Raw genomic sequence first — 17327 nt, 5'->3', positions numbered from 1 at the left:
GGTCTTCCCGTGGTGGCTTGTGGGGGTGGGTCCCTTCAGGTGGGGGCGGCGAAGCGGTGCGGTCACCGTCAATTTTGCTACTGTGCTACTGGGCTGGCTGCTGGCGGGCTGTAACTTAACCCGTTAGTTGTTATGGAAGTCTTTTGGCGCACCGTTGCCTTGCGCCTTCCTCATCTATGTTATTGAAGCACTATTGGCTTTGTATTCTCGCTTAGTCTGCGTCATTGCTTTGTGATATGGCGTTTTCCTTGAGGATTAACGCAGCTGCTTGCAAAGCGTTTTACTTTTTGTTCTGCTTTCGTTTTGCAGGGGGAGAGCTTATAGCTGGGCTAAACCTGACAGGAATGGAGAGATATAGAGTTTTCTTGTAGGGGAATGCACGTACAGAGGAATAAAGATGCTTTTGAGTGAGCCACAGCACGTCTTGTCCTACAATGGAGAGCTTCTCGTCTTCCAGCTGTCGAAAACAAAGCACGTGGAGGGAGCAGCTGACAAAACAGTGAAGCTGTGTGTCAGGAGGATGGCATTTGACAGAGACGCTCAGCTGTTTGTTCAGATGTCCTCTGGGGCGTTTAGCATGCGCGCAAAGCACTCAGAAACTGAAATCGTTTGCTGTGACTGCGCCACGCATTCCAAAACAGGGATTGTTCTTCCCTGTGTTTTGATGAAAGTGAAAAAGCAGGACGGCGTTTTCGAGCACCTTTTACTGTTGCTTCATAGCTCCGACCGGTTTGAGCAGTGCTGTCATTTTAAGTTGGATTATGAGCTGAAAGAGGATGTCAGGTTGTTTGCTGGCCCCTCGGCGCTATGGAGGCGTGCCAACAAGCTGTTCTACATCTCTTCTGATACCTGCACGGTTCTGACCGCTCCTGTTCAACTTTCTTCAGTTGTGTGGACAGGGGAAATTGAAGGTGAAGGCACTGTTGTGTTAGGGATTAGAGCTGCTTGCCTGCCTGAGAGTGAAGATGGGGATGAGTTTTGCACTTCAGATAGAGCCATCTGGGGCAGTGAGTTCTTTGGATATGCAATTGAAATGCAGAAAATGCTGACTGGCACATGCTTTATGCCTCATGCTTACAGCAGGGTAGTATCTTCTATCTGTGTCTGCAAGAGTGAGAGACTGAAAAAACAACTCAGAATATCAGTTGTTGCCATCACAAACAAGAATCAACTGATCTGGTTCCAAGATGGTGTCCCTAAAGGTGTTTGTGAGCTTCCTTATGAAAAACCATGTTTAATAAAAACTGCTGTAACCAGTAGCAGTGATTTGCTATTTATTGTATCTTTTTCATCTGGGAATGTATGTGTTGTACGGAGAGAGAACTTGCAGGTATTTATGCCTTAAGTAGATTCCTTTTCCTACTGCATCTTTTTTGTTTCTATCCTTTCCGAAGTGAGAAGCTACATGTTCAAGATTTATTGCTTTTTGTCTTTCCCATCAACTTCTGATAAAATAACCTGGCTTAAGTATAAGTTTTTAGGGGGAAGATTTTCACTCAGAGGTTGGTGACGCACTGGAACGTGTTGCCCAAGGAGGTTGTGGATGTCTCATCCCTGGAGACATTTGAGGCCAGGCTGGATGTGGCTCTGGGCAGCCTAGTGTGGTGGATGGCAACCCTGCAAATAGCAGGGGGGTTGAAACTTGATGAGCATTGTAGTCCTTTTCAACCCAGGCCATTTTATGATATCATGTGATTCAGTATATACTTTTTTTTCCTTTCACTGCTCTCTTATATACTTGAAAATAAATCTAATGTTTAGTGCTGTGTTTTATGAGTCTGATGTGTAGATTCTACTGAAAACAAAATCAATAATATGAGAATTTTAAGCTTAAGACAGATATGAATGTGCTTGTGAAATTTAGGTTAAAATCATAGTTAACTGTTATTATTTTAAAGCATGAACTTCTTGGAATTGATAAGCTTTTTGAGTTTTCCCTCTCTGTGTCAAAAAACATTATTTCACAGAAATGACAAGGAGATCCTCACTTTATTTTTCCTTAAGTATGTAGGGGCAGAATTAAGTGCTAGGTTTTTGTAATACTCTGTCAAGAAGACGCAGTGGAAATGAAATCTTGTCTTATCTGAAAGGCAAACTTCGTCTTAACAAGATCACATACAAGATTCCAAATATATATGTTTTAAAAGCTCTTCTACTGCAGGTTACTTCCAAATGGCAGAAGGTGAAGTCTGTTCTGGTAGATGACTTTATCAGTTCTGGAACTGAGCAACTGCTACTGCTGTTTAATGATGAATCCAATACAGATGTGTTAAATATGTTTAAAATAATGGACTTTGGAAAGATAAACTATGAAGTAAGTTCAATTTGCCTTTTCTCAGCTGTTCAGTCTGTGCATTTAAAAAAAAAAAACAAAAAAAAAACTTGAGAAATGATTAAAGCAGTGGTGCTAAGTGAAATTGGATATTTGTTGTGAAATGCCCTGAAGTTTGAATATAATTGAGTATAATACTCTCTGTTTGAATAATGGCATAAATTATCTGGAGCGATTATTCTACTTTCTGGATAGTATCAGCATCCTTCTGGGAGTACGGTTGAAGATGCTTCAGATACAGATCTTTTGTAATGCTTAGCTTTTATTTAAGAAAATTAAGGTTGTAGTGCATGTTAATTACTGTCTTATAATTGTGTCTTTCTTTTATATATTATCAATCCGTAAGATGATGAAGATGAGATTTTTCTTTTAAAATGAACATGGCTATTCTTCTGGTTTCCTCACTTTTTTTTTTTTTTTTTTTTTAATTTTTTGTATTAATGATGTGTAGTATCCTGTACCTTACATTCAGCTTTTTAAATACTTATGCTGCTTTTTTTTTTTTCTTTTTTCTTTTTCTAGAGTGGTGTTAATTATAAAGACGATGTTCCTGCTGCAGAAGGATTACAAGAGAATGGTTTGCTTACCATCCAAGCTCTTGAAACAAGATTACAGGTCTGTGCTAAATAAATCTGCCTTCATATTTTTCCAAATTAATTTTCTGTATTGTTAGTCTAAAGAGTGAGGTTGATAATGCTATTTTTATTGGAGAAGTGATTCAGGGAGAAATTAATGTTATTAAGTATCCGTTCTTGAATTGGTGGTAGTCTGTTTCAGTTCATTCGGTTGTTATAAATGCATTTAAGTAATTAGAAGAATCTAATTTAATTTTAATTAAATTTTTGTGATAATGCTGAAGCCATCTTACAAAAGCTTTGTAACAGTCATTTTACTCATGGATGTTTAAATGCTAGTTTCTTAATATTAGAGTGTCTATTTCTTTTGCTCAGCATTACATATTTTAAGATGCCAGTTTTCCAGAGAGTGCTGATGAGTAGCAGCTGTTCCTGGAAGAATGAAGTTTTTCTTTGTATAGGGACTTCAGTCAAATTGGTTTTAACTCGTGTCCAAAATAGTGACCATTGTTATTTTATCACCTGCCGATGCTTTTCTTTCTGATACTGGCAGATTTATTGACATAATATTGCAGTGTAGAGTGAATAAAGTTAAAACCCGTATCCTTCTTTTAATTAGCTTTGTATTATCATGCTGGGGAATAATACATGCTAGAATATAGGCAATCAGTGGGAATATATCATCTGCTAGTGAAACTTGAAGATACAGCCTTCTAGTTTAAGTTCTGTTAGTAAACATCCAGCATGTTCTCCTCAATGTTCTTTGCCACTGTTGTCTGTGTTTACCTTGGTCAAAGTTAGTAGTAACTAACCAAATGAGAAGATTATTGAAAACAAACAAAAGACTAATGACTTCTGAAGACAGCATAAATCATGGATTAAGTCAATGTAAGAATGTTGTTACTCTATTTGAAGTGCTTTAAGTGTGAAATAGGAGGTGATTATTCTGTTCATTTATGAATTAGTGAAAACTTTAGAGTATGGTGCTAGTTTCATCTGTAGCCTTTAAGAGGAAGGAATTTGGCCAGCAAAAGTTTAGTTTATTACTGAAAGAAAAGGAGGATTATGGTCCATTAGGTAAACCACTGAAAAAGGAAAAAAAAAAAAAATAAAAAAAAATCTTCTAATGACAAAAGAGGTATCTAGAGATACCATACATCTTCTGAAGGATAGAAGCTGTTATTTAGAGAATAGAGAACAATAGATTTATCTTTCCTGGAAGTGAGAAGAAAACAGTTGGGTTAATTTTGAGAACCTCTAGGTCCCTTGCAGCCCTAAATTTGTTTTATTTTTTTTATTTATTTATTTACAGTTCTTCACCTTGCTCACTAGATAAAGGTCTATTGGTTTTTACATGCAGAAGTGCAAGTTTCCTTCACAATTCATTACTTTCTACCCATGACTTGTGTAGTTATATACCTTAAACATGATTTTTTTTTTTTGCTTCTGTATTCTTTCCTTATTTATCCTTCAGTATATGTAACTTCAATAGTTTCCATCTCTTATTTTTTCTCCTTCCACTTTCGTTGTGAAGATCGCCTGCCCTGCCACTGACTGCTAAACGTTTTATGTAACTTGTCTTCTGATTTTCTCCTCTTATACACGGGCTGGCTTTCTGCTTTACAGCTTTTTGAATATGTGTTACAATCAAATGAATACTCTGTATTGCACAGTCTATTGATTTTGATAGAAGCAAGCCACTGACTGGAGATCTTATGTATCAGCTGCTGATAAAGTCCTTCTGATGGAGACACAGAATCCTTCATAAGTCTTTTTTTTCCCCTAGATTTCTTTCAGACGTAGTAGCTCTCTCATTTTCCAAGTCACATGCTAACCCAGGCACTGTAAGAATATTGAAAATCCTCTTATTTTTTAGTGCTTAAAATCTTTGATATTGCCATGGCAATGAATTTTGGAAGTAGGTGTAGATATGATTTTTAGCCTTAATATTGCAATGTTGCTTCCTTGCTGAGATCTCTGTTCTGCTGTATGTGTCTCTGAATAGTAAAGTACTGTTGCCTTTTTGTTATCTGATGTAACTGAATTTCAGAGATGTTCTTGTGTTTTTGTTCCTGCTTACCTTGGAAATTTCCAAAAGTGATAAGTTGTTTGTCACCAAAATTCAAGTTGTCATGTATTCACAACCTCTGTAGTATCTCCTATTTTAGGGCAAAGAGAAATAGCAAATGCAATGTTTTTCCATACCTCCAGTGCTACCCCATAAAACATTTTATGCCTGCATAGTTGTTTCTTACCCACATGAGAGTTTTGGTAGGTGTTACAATCCACTACACTGAAATAGGCTGCGTTTAACTCATATGCAGTAGTGTGTGTAAGTTGCGTGTTGCAGACAGTGAAACACAAGAATCTGTCAGTTTGTGTATTTTTGGAACTGCTCTGTGTTTATCATGTATCTGGTCTTAAGCTACTGCCCGCAGCCTTTATGCCTCTGATTATTTTCCTTAATGATCATTATGCTATCTTTTGAAGAGAACTTTCTTTGGCAGAGTAGTGCAGCTACACTGTATCTTTACAGTGTTTCTCATGGTCTTATTCGCTGTTCTGACATAAATACAGGACTATTCAACATCAACTGCTGAAAGTTTAGCAAGAATTATAGTGCCAGGCTCTTGATTAATTCTTTTTCCTTTCACTTGGCTTGCCTGTTTTAGGGCATTGTGTTTGTTTGTTGTTTAAGTTTTTTGGTTTTTTTTTTTTTTGGGGGGGGGGAGGGCAGAGTGGTTGGATTGTGTGGCTTTTTCCACTATCATTTATTGAATTGAGAATTTATTTGTTCCCATTCTGACGATGTTGTGGTGGTGGTGGGTGGGAAGTTATTCAAGAAATGTTCTGTACATTTTATTTTTAAAACTTAGATTAGGAATAGTAACAAACAGTTGTTTTCTGTACAAACTTTGTACAGAATCTACAATTTTGTAGATTGAGTTTTTTGATACTTTTTCAAAAAAGATTTCAGTTGCTTGGAAACCATAGAGACGTTTAATAAAAGAGCAGCTTCAGACTCTAGATATCAGGATTATGTTTTCCTCTAGCATTTTTGTCTACTTTCACTGTTTCACCTTTGCTTTTCGTGGTAGTTCTAGTCCTGCCTATTGTAAATCTTCCTTTCCATTTTCTGCCCTTTGCCAAAAGTTCTTGGCTTAGTATTTTTAGCTTTGTATGTATGAGTATTGTTTTATTTATGAATATTGTAAGTTTAATTGCAATCTGTCAAAGCACTGTCCTACTTCCTACTAAGCCTCCACTTCAATTTGCTTTCTGACAGTGATTCATCCATTGTACTGTTTGTGCTGAATTTTCTCTCAGCTTTGTTTGTTCAGCTCTATATTACGGTGTTTTAAACTGGATGTTTATTTTCTGTTTTTAAAATGATTCACTTTTATTTTCTGTTTCATGGTGCAAAGAGTGTGACTTCTACAATTGCTTGTTACTTGGTACATTTTGGGTATGGATCTAAGGGTGTACGTTTTCCTTGTTCCGGTAGCAGTGATAGAGTGTTACTCTAGTTTTTGCCGTGTGATAAATTTCAGTTGTCATTCTTGTGTTGCTTTATGAAGGGGGAAAAAGGTGCTTGCAAAAGTCACACTGGAGAGCAATTGAATCGATCAGTAGATCTTTGGCTATTTTGACTGTTTCTCTGTATGTACTTTCCTTTTTGTTTTTCTTCTGTACCTGAGTTTCTTACTTGGGAGTTTCAAATAGGAGTAAGTAATGGTTTGGTATTCTGTGGACTGCAGTTAGGAAGAGATTGTAGAAATATAAAATAATAGAATCATAGAATGGTTTGGGTTGGAAGGGACTTTTAGGATCATCTAGTTCCATCCCCCCCTGCTAGAGGCAGGGACACTTCCCTTTAGACCAGGTTGCTCAAAGTCCCATCCAACCTGGCCTTGAATGCTTCCAGAGAGCGGCACCACAACCTCTCTGGTTCAGTGTCTCACCACCCTCACAGTAAAGAATTTCTTCCTAATATCAAGTCTAAATCTCTTCTCTTTCAGTTTCAAACTATTTCCCCTTGTCCTGTCGCTATGTGCCCTCATAAAAAGTCCCTTCCCATCTTTGTTCTTTATTCTTAACTTTTTCTTCTCCTGCCAGTTCTGGCACTGAAGTATTTCATGGAGTCTGATATTTGTGATGCTTGGTTTGATAGGTGGCAAATAATTTTGATAGAGAATTTATCATGGTGGGCTCTATTTCCTCTGAATGCCCTTTGCTCTTGCATCATGAGCAAATGGCATTACTCCTTTTACTTCGTATGTCTTTTATTCAGGCTTGTCATTTGGTGATGACTGAATCTGATGTCTTTTTTTATTTGTTTATTAGTTTAGAGGTTGTTTTTCCTTTCCAATGATAGGCTTTGTTCTCCCTTCTCTTGTTGTTGACAGTAACAGACTTCTCAGGAACTTAATTCCCAGAGTATACTTTTTGAAGAATTTTTTAAAGTATAATAACCTAATCCTTAGAACTTGTCTAAGTATTTGACTGTCTGTAAGACAGAAAACAGGCAACATTTCAATGTCTTGAAAAAAAAATAAAAAATAATGTTAATACTAAAATAAAGCAGAAACAATACTGAGAGAGTTGAATATCTACATAAACATCTAATGTGAATATTTTCAAATTAAGATAAGCTTGGAGTTTAATACTGAGAGAACAAGATTCTTAGTTTTGTATTTTGGCAGCAGAGTAACCTGACTTGAACGATTTTTAGAAGCATTGCTTCAGGAACATCAGAAATTGGATTGTGATCCTTGCATAAAATGGAAAGTTGAGGGTTATCTTGGTAGCTTTGATACCAGTTATTATTTGCAGTAGACTACAGACTGTGTCCAATGACGACTTTTATATTTTACAGGCTGGTCTCACATCTGTTCGAGAGCTACAGCAGCATTTACAACTCAAAAAGAGGGTTATTCTTGAATCATGCAGAGCACTAATAGATCTAGTTGAAGGAAGAAGCCATATTCTACCAAGTGCAAAAAAGGTAAAAAGCAACACTTTTTTTTTTTTTTTTTTTTGCTATTTTTACTAGTCAAAATTGCCTCTATCAAAAGTCATTAAATTGCTTTAAACAAAGTCTGATTCATTATTTTAACCTGGCAGTTTATGTAGTTAAGAGTAAATTTAATTTTTTCCTTGAAATTGATCTACACCATACCTCCTGGTGACTGGTTTGTACATAGAAGTAACCTTTAACAGTTAAGTTAATGACCAACAGTAGGAGGATTGTATTGTGTTAGTTGGTACAGTTACCTGTATATCAAATACCTGTCTCTAATATGATAGAAAGAATGAGCAGTGATTTCTGTAGGCAAAATTTATTTTAGAATGGGGCATAGGGAACTGTGAGCTGAAAAGGTGACGGAGTTTGGGCAAATGTTATATCTGTATGCTTCTTAAACTAAGACTCATAGTTACTTGAAATCTATTTGATCTTTCAGTATCCTTCAAGTCAACCAGGTTTAGGCAGCAAAATTTTAAGCAATTAATAATATAACTTCTAATGCCTTCTTTGGAAGAAAATGTGTACAAAGAGGGGATGTGAGTTGTTTGTTACGATAGTTTTTGTTTTAAGAAAATGGATTTATATCTCTTAAATCTATTCTAGAGAGTAAACTAGTTTGTACAGATTTCATTTAATGTAGTAGATTTTATAGTAGAACATGAAGTAATGCTGTATAAAAAGAACTGATATCTGCACTTAATTTATCTAAACAAACATTTTTCTGTAAGGAAGGCCTTGTCAGTCTCTGGGATGATGTGGAAGAACCTTATTCTGTTAGCAAAGAGCCATCATTGACACCTAAACTTCAAGATCACTTCATAGAGAAATTGTGGCAACGTGTTGTGGGTGACAACTTGGTAGTTGGAGTAAAACTAACTGAATCATTTTGTTTGTAAGTACATAGATAAAATATTTTCATTTTGTAGTTTAATAGAAGTTGAGATTGCAAGTAAAGCCCTGCAGTAAAAAGAGTGGATTTTTGAGATTTGACTTTTCTTATTTCAACATCTGTGTATGAAGTATTTCAAGTGCATTTTGCCAGTATTGTTGCTGTGACATGTCTCTCTAGTGCTGTGCCAAAAATATATAATCTGGGCAAAAATCAGCTGCATCAACATAACTACATCATTACTGGAGGCATTTATAACAGAGCTTTCATTGACAAAAATTATGGTTCTTTGTAGTTCACATGAGCATAGGTATACTGACATCAGTGTGTGGTGTAGATTTAGCTCTGTTCTAACTGTACTGTTCCTGCTGCCTAAGCATCAATATCTCACCATTCATAGAATGATTTCCTTAAAAAGTAGAATAAAACATTTTTAATTCTCTAATCGACTTACCTATATTCAGCTATGCTAGTCAGATATCAAATTGAGTATTTTCTGAGCCTATGCATTATATAAATTACATGGAACAGGCAGGCTTAAAAAATTCAGAGCTTCAAAAAGATTTGTTCTCGTTATTATCCTTAAAGTGATTTGTTTATTCTGCTCATTTCAGTTGCTTAGTTGTAGTCATGATTACTAGTGATGTTATTCCCCCATCGATGAGGGAGCTTATTTGGAGTACATTTTGAAAGAACAGACAGCAGAACAAACTTATGATAGACAGTATGTAATGTAAACTTTGGTAGAGTTAGAAGTTACTTTTTGACCTATACTCTCACAAGCATTGTAGCTGACACTGTATTAAGGTAAGCTTCAGAGTACTGATTGCCTCTGAAAATCATTCAAGTGAGTGTGAGGGAACTGACCTCTCCAGGCCCTTTGGTTGTTCTGCTAGAACTGTAGGTGTGTTATTTCACAACTACCAGCTTGCTATAACTTTACAAGGAAGTTGACCTTGTCTTCTTGACAGCCTCTGTTAAGAGCTACCAAGGCAAAAGACTGTTTTTGCCTTTCCACTGTTTATTCTTTCAGCTTTGATGACAGTGACTTTATTTTTGAAAATGAAACGCCTAATTCCTATGTAGCTTCAGAAGTCCTGAGAAGATTTTGAACTACTTTTTTAAAACCAGAAGCAACCTTGCCCTCTTTTTTATTTTTATAGTTGAGAACCTATCCGTGAAAATCAAGTCATTTTGTGAAAGGTTACCTCGTAGGCTAGCAACAGAAGGTGGTAATAGGTTGTAGTAGGCTCCAGGAGCCCAGGGTTGTGGGCCTGTGGTTTTGCAGAAAAGGGCTTGCTTTATTTTCAACTCCAATGTGGAGGTTTTTGTTGATTATTTTTGGGCTTCCTGCTAATGCAAGATTATATTGATGTTTTAAATTACACTGTGAGGTGATGATATTTCCCATAAAGGAATCTGAATGTTTGTATGACTTCAGTTGTCAGTGACATCTTGAGATTGAATTAATTGTTAGAGTAAATTGTTCACTGAGAGAAGATCTGAACAGTACTACTCGGATTTCACAAAAGAATCTTGTGTTGAATGAACAAAACGCCTTTCAGAAAATTACTTCGTGTTTAAGGAAACCATATTTTAAACCTTTTATTTTACTTTCTGCATGCACTTCTGTTTGAATACCTAAAAAACAGTGTGAATACTACAAGAACTTTTAGTTCTCAAAGAGGCAGAATTTTTACTTTCTGTAGTCCTTTATTATTATTATTACTATTATTATTACTATTATTATTACTATTATTATTACTATTATTATTACTATTATTATTACTATTATTATTACTACTATTATAAGAAAATTAAGTCTTTAAAAATGAAGTGCAGATGTCATAGAGTATCTGCAAGGGTTATATTGGGTGTTCAACATTTTCCAAGTGAATTAAATGTCCAAATTATTTCAGTTAATGCGAGCGATCTAATTCCTAGGAGCTCTTAATACAAATGACTATTTCATCTAAGATTATAAGTACTTACACACTATATGGTCTCTGAATTAACTTGGAATAGTATTGGAGTTTGTATTAGTCCTAAATATTGTAAAGTACCGTTTTTTTGTTTTTTATCAAAAAGCAAAATGCAAACTGGGAGTGCAGTCATCTTATGTGGATTTTCACAGGTCAGTGCGTGATATCAGTTTGTCGTTAGTGATGGATCAAGACTTCTCTTTGATGTCTCCAATTATTGAGTGTCAGAATAAAATCATTAAGGTGAACGAAGTCTTCTCAGCGTTATCTGTCTCCTCGTGTCAAATTGAGCCCCCTCAGAAAAAGATGAAATTGGACTTGCGTAACAAGAATGATCTGAAAAAAGATTTTCATAAGAGATGTTCTAGGACTCAGCTGAGTAAAACAAATACCGTCACTGCTGTTACCAACCTTTCACCACTACTGGCATTTCATCGTGTTTGTTGCACAGTTATACTACATGCAAAGAAACGAAAACATCGGAATGGTGATTTTCTGAAGAGCAAAAGGATAACTTTACTCTGTGGGAAAATTTTGCTGAGTCTGGAAGATATTTCAAATGGGAAATATTCAGTAAATATACTCAAGGATAATAGTTACTGTACAGGTAACTGGATTGATGGAGTTTGGATTCATGAAGATATGGTTGATCGTTTTTTTCTGGATGAGATGAATCTACATTTTCAGGGTGTAATTATGTTTCTTTCTTTGAACTCAATACATGCAGACTTCTGAATTAAAAGCTGGGTAAAGCAGAAAGCAGAAGAACCATTTATTTTAAATTAAAAAAAAAATAATTGAAACTTGCTATAAGATTTTACAGTATTGGTGCTGAAGTGCATCAAGAGGTTAATTTTGAAGGTAAATCTGAATACAGATATAGCTTGTTTTTTTCCTACAAGTAAGGTAATTACTGTTGATTAGATAACATTTATTTTTCCTGACTTAGTGTTACTACTTTTTAAGTAATACCAAAGTAACTGAAGCTTTTCCTCATCTGCACAGCTATTGAGTTCCACTATTTTTTTTTTTATTTTTAAGTTCCTGATTGAACTGATTTTGAACTGGGTTTCTGCTAACGTAGTGAAATGTCCTTTTGATCATTTGCTACGAATTTTAATTTCTTCCTTTAATGCCATATCATCAGCTAACACCAAAGTGCCACCATAATGTCACAGGAGGCTATTAATAGTGTTCCCTTGGCAAGGTGACATTTATCTTTACAGCTCTCTTATTATATAGTTGCAGCTTTGTTAATCAGGTAACCATTTTGCTCAACAGAAGTAGGTGTAAGAATATTTGTGAGAAGAAAGTTTCCAAAGAAAACATTGAATGCAGGTACAGACTGCAAGTAACACTGGGAGTGCGAATCAAAAATGTATTCACATCATCTACATTAAACCTGATCAAAGTATTTAGGTTAAGTATCTTTATTATTATTTTCTTGCAGGTTCCACGGAAGACATAGTTGCGATCCTTGCAGTATCTATCAGATTTTCCTTTCAGATTGTGTCTTCTGAATGCACACTGACTCGAGTAAATTCATGGCTACTTGGAGAAATGGACTGTGTTCCATTTAAGGAATGCCATGACATGGTATTCTCTCATAAAGCAGGAAATATCTACGGTACAGTCTTTAGTTGGACACTGAAAAGTCCATTTGAAGGAGTTCTAACGCTATTTTGCAGGTAAAATTGGTCAAAAGTTTTACAGAATATTCATCTTATGCTCATGCCATTATCTTCACGTTGTCTCTTACAGGCATCATAGCCAACAGCGATAGTTCTGATATGAGAATGTCAGAGCGTGAATTGTCATGTAATTTTGTGCTAGTACACTGAATTCCAAACAACTGGAGGCCCCTTTAATAGACACTTGGTACCATTTTGTTCATTTGTTTCAATGCATAGTAACTTCGTATTTTTTCTTAACATGTTTTCTCAACATCTGTTGATTATTTTTAACAAAAATGAGCTAGACAATTTAAATTGCATTCTTTGTCATTTTTAGTTCAGTAATGCAACATGCATTTAGTCTAACTTGTACAATTTTTTCTGATAAACTTTATTTTCTATCTACCATTATATTGAAGAGGAAATAATCTGAAGAATCTCAGTTATTTCCTTATCTAGATTGTCAAACTACTGGGATAAAATGATGTACATCAGGTAAACAAGATAAATGATGGAAGTATTTCTATGATTTAGCTGGATTACTCTACTGTGAGATTTTCAAGTACTAATAAAGTTTTCTTTTCCTAAGGAGTTCAAGCTAAAACATATATACATATATACATATATACATATATACATATATACATAATAAGGTTAGGAATCCCTAACTAATAGTAAAAGATAAAACTTGGTTCAATTAAGAATTGGTTGCCTCTCATGTAAGAGCAAAGAGTAATGTTTGTAAAAATCAAGACTTTCAGAAACTTCCTTTTGGAAACTTAGTTTGCTTGATTCAATTTGACTTAACATCGGTACTTAATGAGCTGCATGTTTATACTTGTGTTTTCAGTGTTGTTTTTTTTCCCCCTTCATTGGGTTGATCTTTTTCTAGTAGAATATTTCTCTGACAGATTGAAGGTATACTGACTTTTTTTTTTCACAGCCATTCAGAAATGAAATAATCTACATCTGTGATAAGTAGTGGAAAATTAAGATAAGTAAATTGCAGTAGAAAGGCTTTACTGATCAGTGTGAGCAAACTAGCTACTTAGGGATGTGTCGTGGTTTGAAGAGTTAATCATCTCAAGAGAAGGGGGGTGAAGGAAGAGGAAGAAACCCAGTTGAGATAGGAGAAACTAATTTATTAAGAGGAATGTGAGATAACACAGAATAATTAAGAATAACAAATCCAGTGAACCAAAAATAAACTGGAGGAAAGAGTCAATCTAAGTTCTTATTGATGGGCCTTCACCAACTGGTGTCCCAGAAAAGATAAGAGAACTTCTTCCTCACCCAGAATCAGGAGATCACATCTCCCAAGGCTGGAAGTAGCATGAAATAGCTGAGTCTGTTAGAAGCACAGCACACAGGAAGTGCACCCAACACTGAGCTTAAGCATCTGGGCAGCCTGCCATATGATACCATGATATGGAATACTGACAAAAACTGGACAGGATGCTTTTTTTTTTGTCTTTTTTTTTTTTTTTCTTGGACGTGATTTTTTAGGACATCATCTGAAGAGCTCATTTGGCCAAACAGAGGAAATAGGACTTTGGACAAATTGTGTTTCTCTTAGAATGAATGCTGGTCTGTCAATGTATCATGCTGGTGTCTGGGGCAATAGGTTCCCTGTGATGAATACCAGCATTATTTTATCTAGGGTTCTTAATTTGGACATCTAATTGTTTTTAAGCACAATACTTCCTCGCTAGTGGCTGTTCAAAAAAGACTAGCAGTTAGCCACCTAATGTCTCTGCAGTGCATATCTATTGATGGTGACAAAATATGAACGCATCTTTTTTCTGCCCCTGAATGCATACTTAGGCAACTTCGTGTTATCACGATATTTTTACATACAATGAATTGTTTCTTAAAGAAAGAAGTGATGCTCACACGACTGGATATGCATCTTGATGTTGAATATTTGTTACTGAAGCAACAGATCTTTTGATACACAGCAGCTAGTCTGCATTCCATTAGAGAATCCTTGTTGGCAGTTATGTGTACTGCATACACAATACTTAAAACCACAAACATCCTAAATTTTCATCGGTTCAGTTTAAAGTAATTTTATTATATTTATATTTATTATATTTTATTATATTTACTGCAGAATTTTGAATATGCAAGATATCATTAATAATAGTACTCTTATTTTGCAGAAGTCTGACTGTCTTGTTCCAGTGTCTTCATAGCCTTACTAGAGTTCTTCCACCAAGCTGTGATGTAAAACTCCTGAAATCTGGAAGCAAAAGTGTACTTATTGAACAGTTAGCACTGGCTTTGGAAAAAGAAATGTTCACCTCAAGGAGTTTCCTCTCCTCAAAAGAAAGTAAAGCTGAAAACAACTTGACAAGGTGGAATGAGCCTGGTGGGAAAATCAGTGATCCTTCTGTGGCTTCTTTACTGGACAGTGAGGATGGTGTTCAGCATTTCAGAGAGAAGCTTCAAAATGAGCGGGAACAGTGTGTGCTAAGTATGAATGAAATGATGGATGGTACCCTCTACCAGAAAATGGCTTTGAAAGTAGCAGAAGCTCAGCTCAATTCTGATATGATTGTGTGGAGATTGAGCAAATCCTAGAAAATTATCTAAATTTATTTTGAATAAAGATTTAATAAAATTGTAATATAAAATATTTATATTCTCATATATCACTTTTTATTTTATAGCTCAGGTATTTGTAGAGATAATTAACAGTATTTTTGTTGATGACTTATAGCTGGTTCAGCGAAAGTGAGTATTAAAAATAGCAGTCATTACTTGGTTACAGATTTCTGAAATATTTATTAGAAAAGTACCTTAAAGTATATTTGAAAGTTACAATTCTTGATCTTTGAATGAAATACATTAGACAAGAAAAAATATGTATGTGTGTAAAATGGTTCTATTAACTTCTACTAGAGCTATCAACACAGACAACACTGTTTATTTGTTGCTTTTTTTTTCCTAATTGTAAGACTAAGCCATAGGAAGTATCTAAGTTAGAGGCCACCCTTGGATTTGAGACATTGTGGAGTATGCACTGGGGCTGGAGAAACTAGATTAAGCCTTTTACAAAATTCCATGAACTCTTGAACGTTCATCCTTGTAATCATGGATGTAATCATGCTTTTAAATTAAAGACCATGGAAAGGCTAATTTGCTTAGTAAATCCTGGACAAATCTCTCTTTCCTTGAAACTTAATCCAACTTCAAAGATGGAACAATTGTTTGCTTGTTCCTTGAGTTACAAATGCTTATCCGTTGATATTAGCTGCTCAGTACTTTGGACCTATCCTCAACTACTGTAAGTAATGAGCAACTCCTTGCCTGTTACGCTTTAGTTCTGGTGACAAGATAGTATATGTGTATCCCAGAAAAGAGTAGTTACTTTTTATCTTTCTTTTTTCTCCATCATAGGTATATTTTTTTCTCAGCTTTGCAAGTAACAGAAGGCTTGGAAAATCACAAATCATAATATTTTGTTTCCTTTTATCTCTGCTTTATGCGAGCATAATCGTATGTTTGTCACCTTTTGTTCAAAAGTTGTCGAACAGTTTGCTGCAAATAAAGTTTTAATAGTTAACAACTTGTACTCTGACAGTAAGAGTTCGACTTGAAGAATGAAAGATCTACCAATTCACAGGAACATTCCTCAAGAACTGTGTTGTTTTTATTGTTGTTGTTTTTTTTGTTTGTTTTTTGTTTGTTTGTTTTGCCAAGAGTTCCTGTCATGATTTAACCCAGAAGGCAACTAAGCACAACAGACCACTTCATTTACTCCCACCCAGTGGGGGGAATGGAGGGATATAATTTTTAAAGTGCAACAAGTGGATTGAAATGAAGACAGTAAGACAGAAAATAAATGAAAAATATTAGTAATGGGAATAAGAGGGGTAGATCTGCAAAACAAGTGATGCACAATGCAATTGCTCATCACCTGGCTGACTTGTGCCTAGCCAGTTCCCAAGCAGTGGCTGAACCCGCAGGCAATGCCTCCCCTTATTGTTCTGCTTGATGTCTTGTGATGTGAGATGTCCCTCTGGCCAATTTGGGTCACCTCTTCCAATTCTGATCCCTCCCAACTCTTCACCTCCAGCCCCCTTACTGTCAGGGCAATGAAGAAGCTGAAATGTGCTTGATATAGCATAAGTATTGCTCGGCACCAATTAAAACATCAAAGTGTTATCAACATGTTTTTTTCTCCTAAATCCTAAACATGGCATCAACCCAGACACAGTAAAGAAAATTGACTCTTATCTTAGCTGAAACCATGACAGTGCCTTAAGAAATTAAACTCTGTGTTTACTGGATGAGACAGAATGATTTGAAAAAACAAGCCACCAAACATACAAAGGCATTTTTTGTTAAGCTACACTTATGTTCAGTCCATGGTCAGAGCTAAGAGCTCATTGTCAGGACTTGGCAATCAGTTGTCACTGGAATTCCCAGGGTAACATTCCTAATTTTAAGTGGCCACAGGTAGAAATCTCAAAACCACAGCTTGCAGTTAAAATCTTGGTAAACCAGCTGAGAAGGAACTTTCAAAGCAATAAAACTATAGTTCATCTCCAGGTACTTGAAGGAGTTTGTGCAAAGTTGTGGAAACAGTTCAGCCATTGATTTTTAGGAGAAAGCAAGGTGTCACATAGTAGCATTGCTATGTGTCCCTCTCCAAAGAGAAATTTTCATTTGTATTTCCATCCATCACTTGGCAGAACTAGCAGAGTTGACAAAATGAAGAGAAGCTGCTACAGACAAAAGTTGCCAGTTTCTAATTCCATGGGATTGGTACCTTTTGTTATTTAAAAGCAGCACGTAGTTAAATCATGTAATTACATGACTCTTCTTTGCCTGTTAATAACCTA

The 17327-nt window shown here is 35.6% G+C and overlaps 1 protein-coding gene across 1 annotated transcript; it reads left to right on the top strand.

Moving 5' to 3' along the window:
• Positions 1 to 397: 397 nt before the first annotated feature.
• Positions 398 to 15060, top strand: FANCB (FA complementation group B; the record flags this gene model as incomplete). The annotated part of the gene is made up of 8 exons (XM_079538767.1): positions 398 to 1330; positions 2162 to 2314; positions 2855 to 2947; positions 7784 to 7912; positions 8662 to 8825; positions 10957 to 11411; positions 12255 to 12492; positions 14640 to 15060. 8 exons carry the CDS (start codon positions 398 to 400, stop codon positions 15058 to 15060), a joined length of 2586 nt encoding a protein of 861 aa, XP_079394893.1.
• Between the last annotated feature and the right edge of the window lie 2267 nt (positions 15061 to 17327).

This window comes from Tetrao urogallus (assembly GCF_951394365.1).
Source record: "Tetrao urogallus genome assembly, chromosome: 1".
Classification (NCBI taxonomy): Eukaryota; Metazoa; Chordata; class Aves; order Galliformes; family Phasianidae; genus Tetrao; species Tetrao urogallus.
The sequence above is the reverse complement of the archived record's forward strand: the minus strand, read 5'-3'. Positions and strand labels throughout refer to the sequence as shown.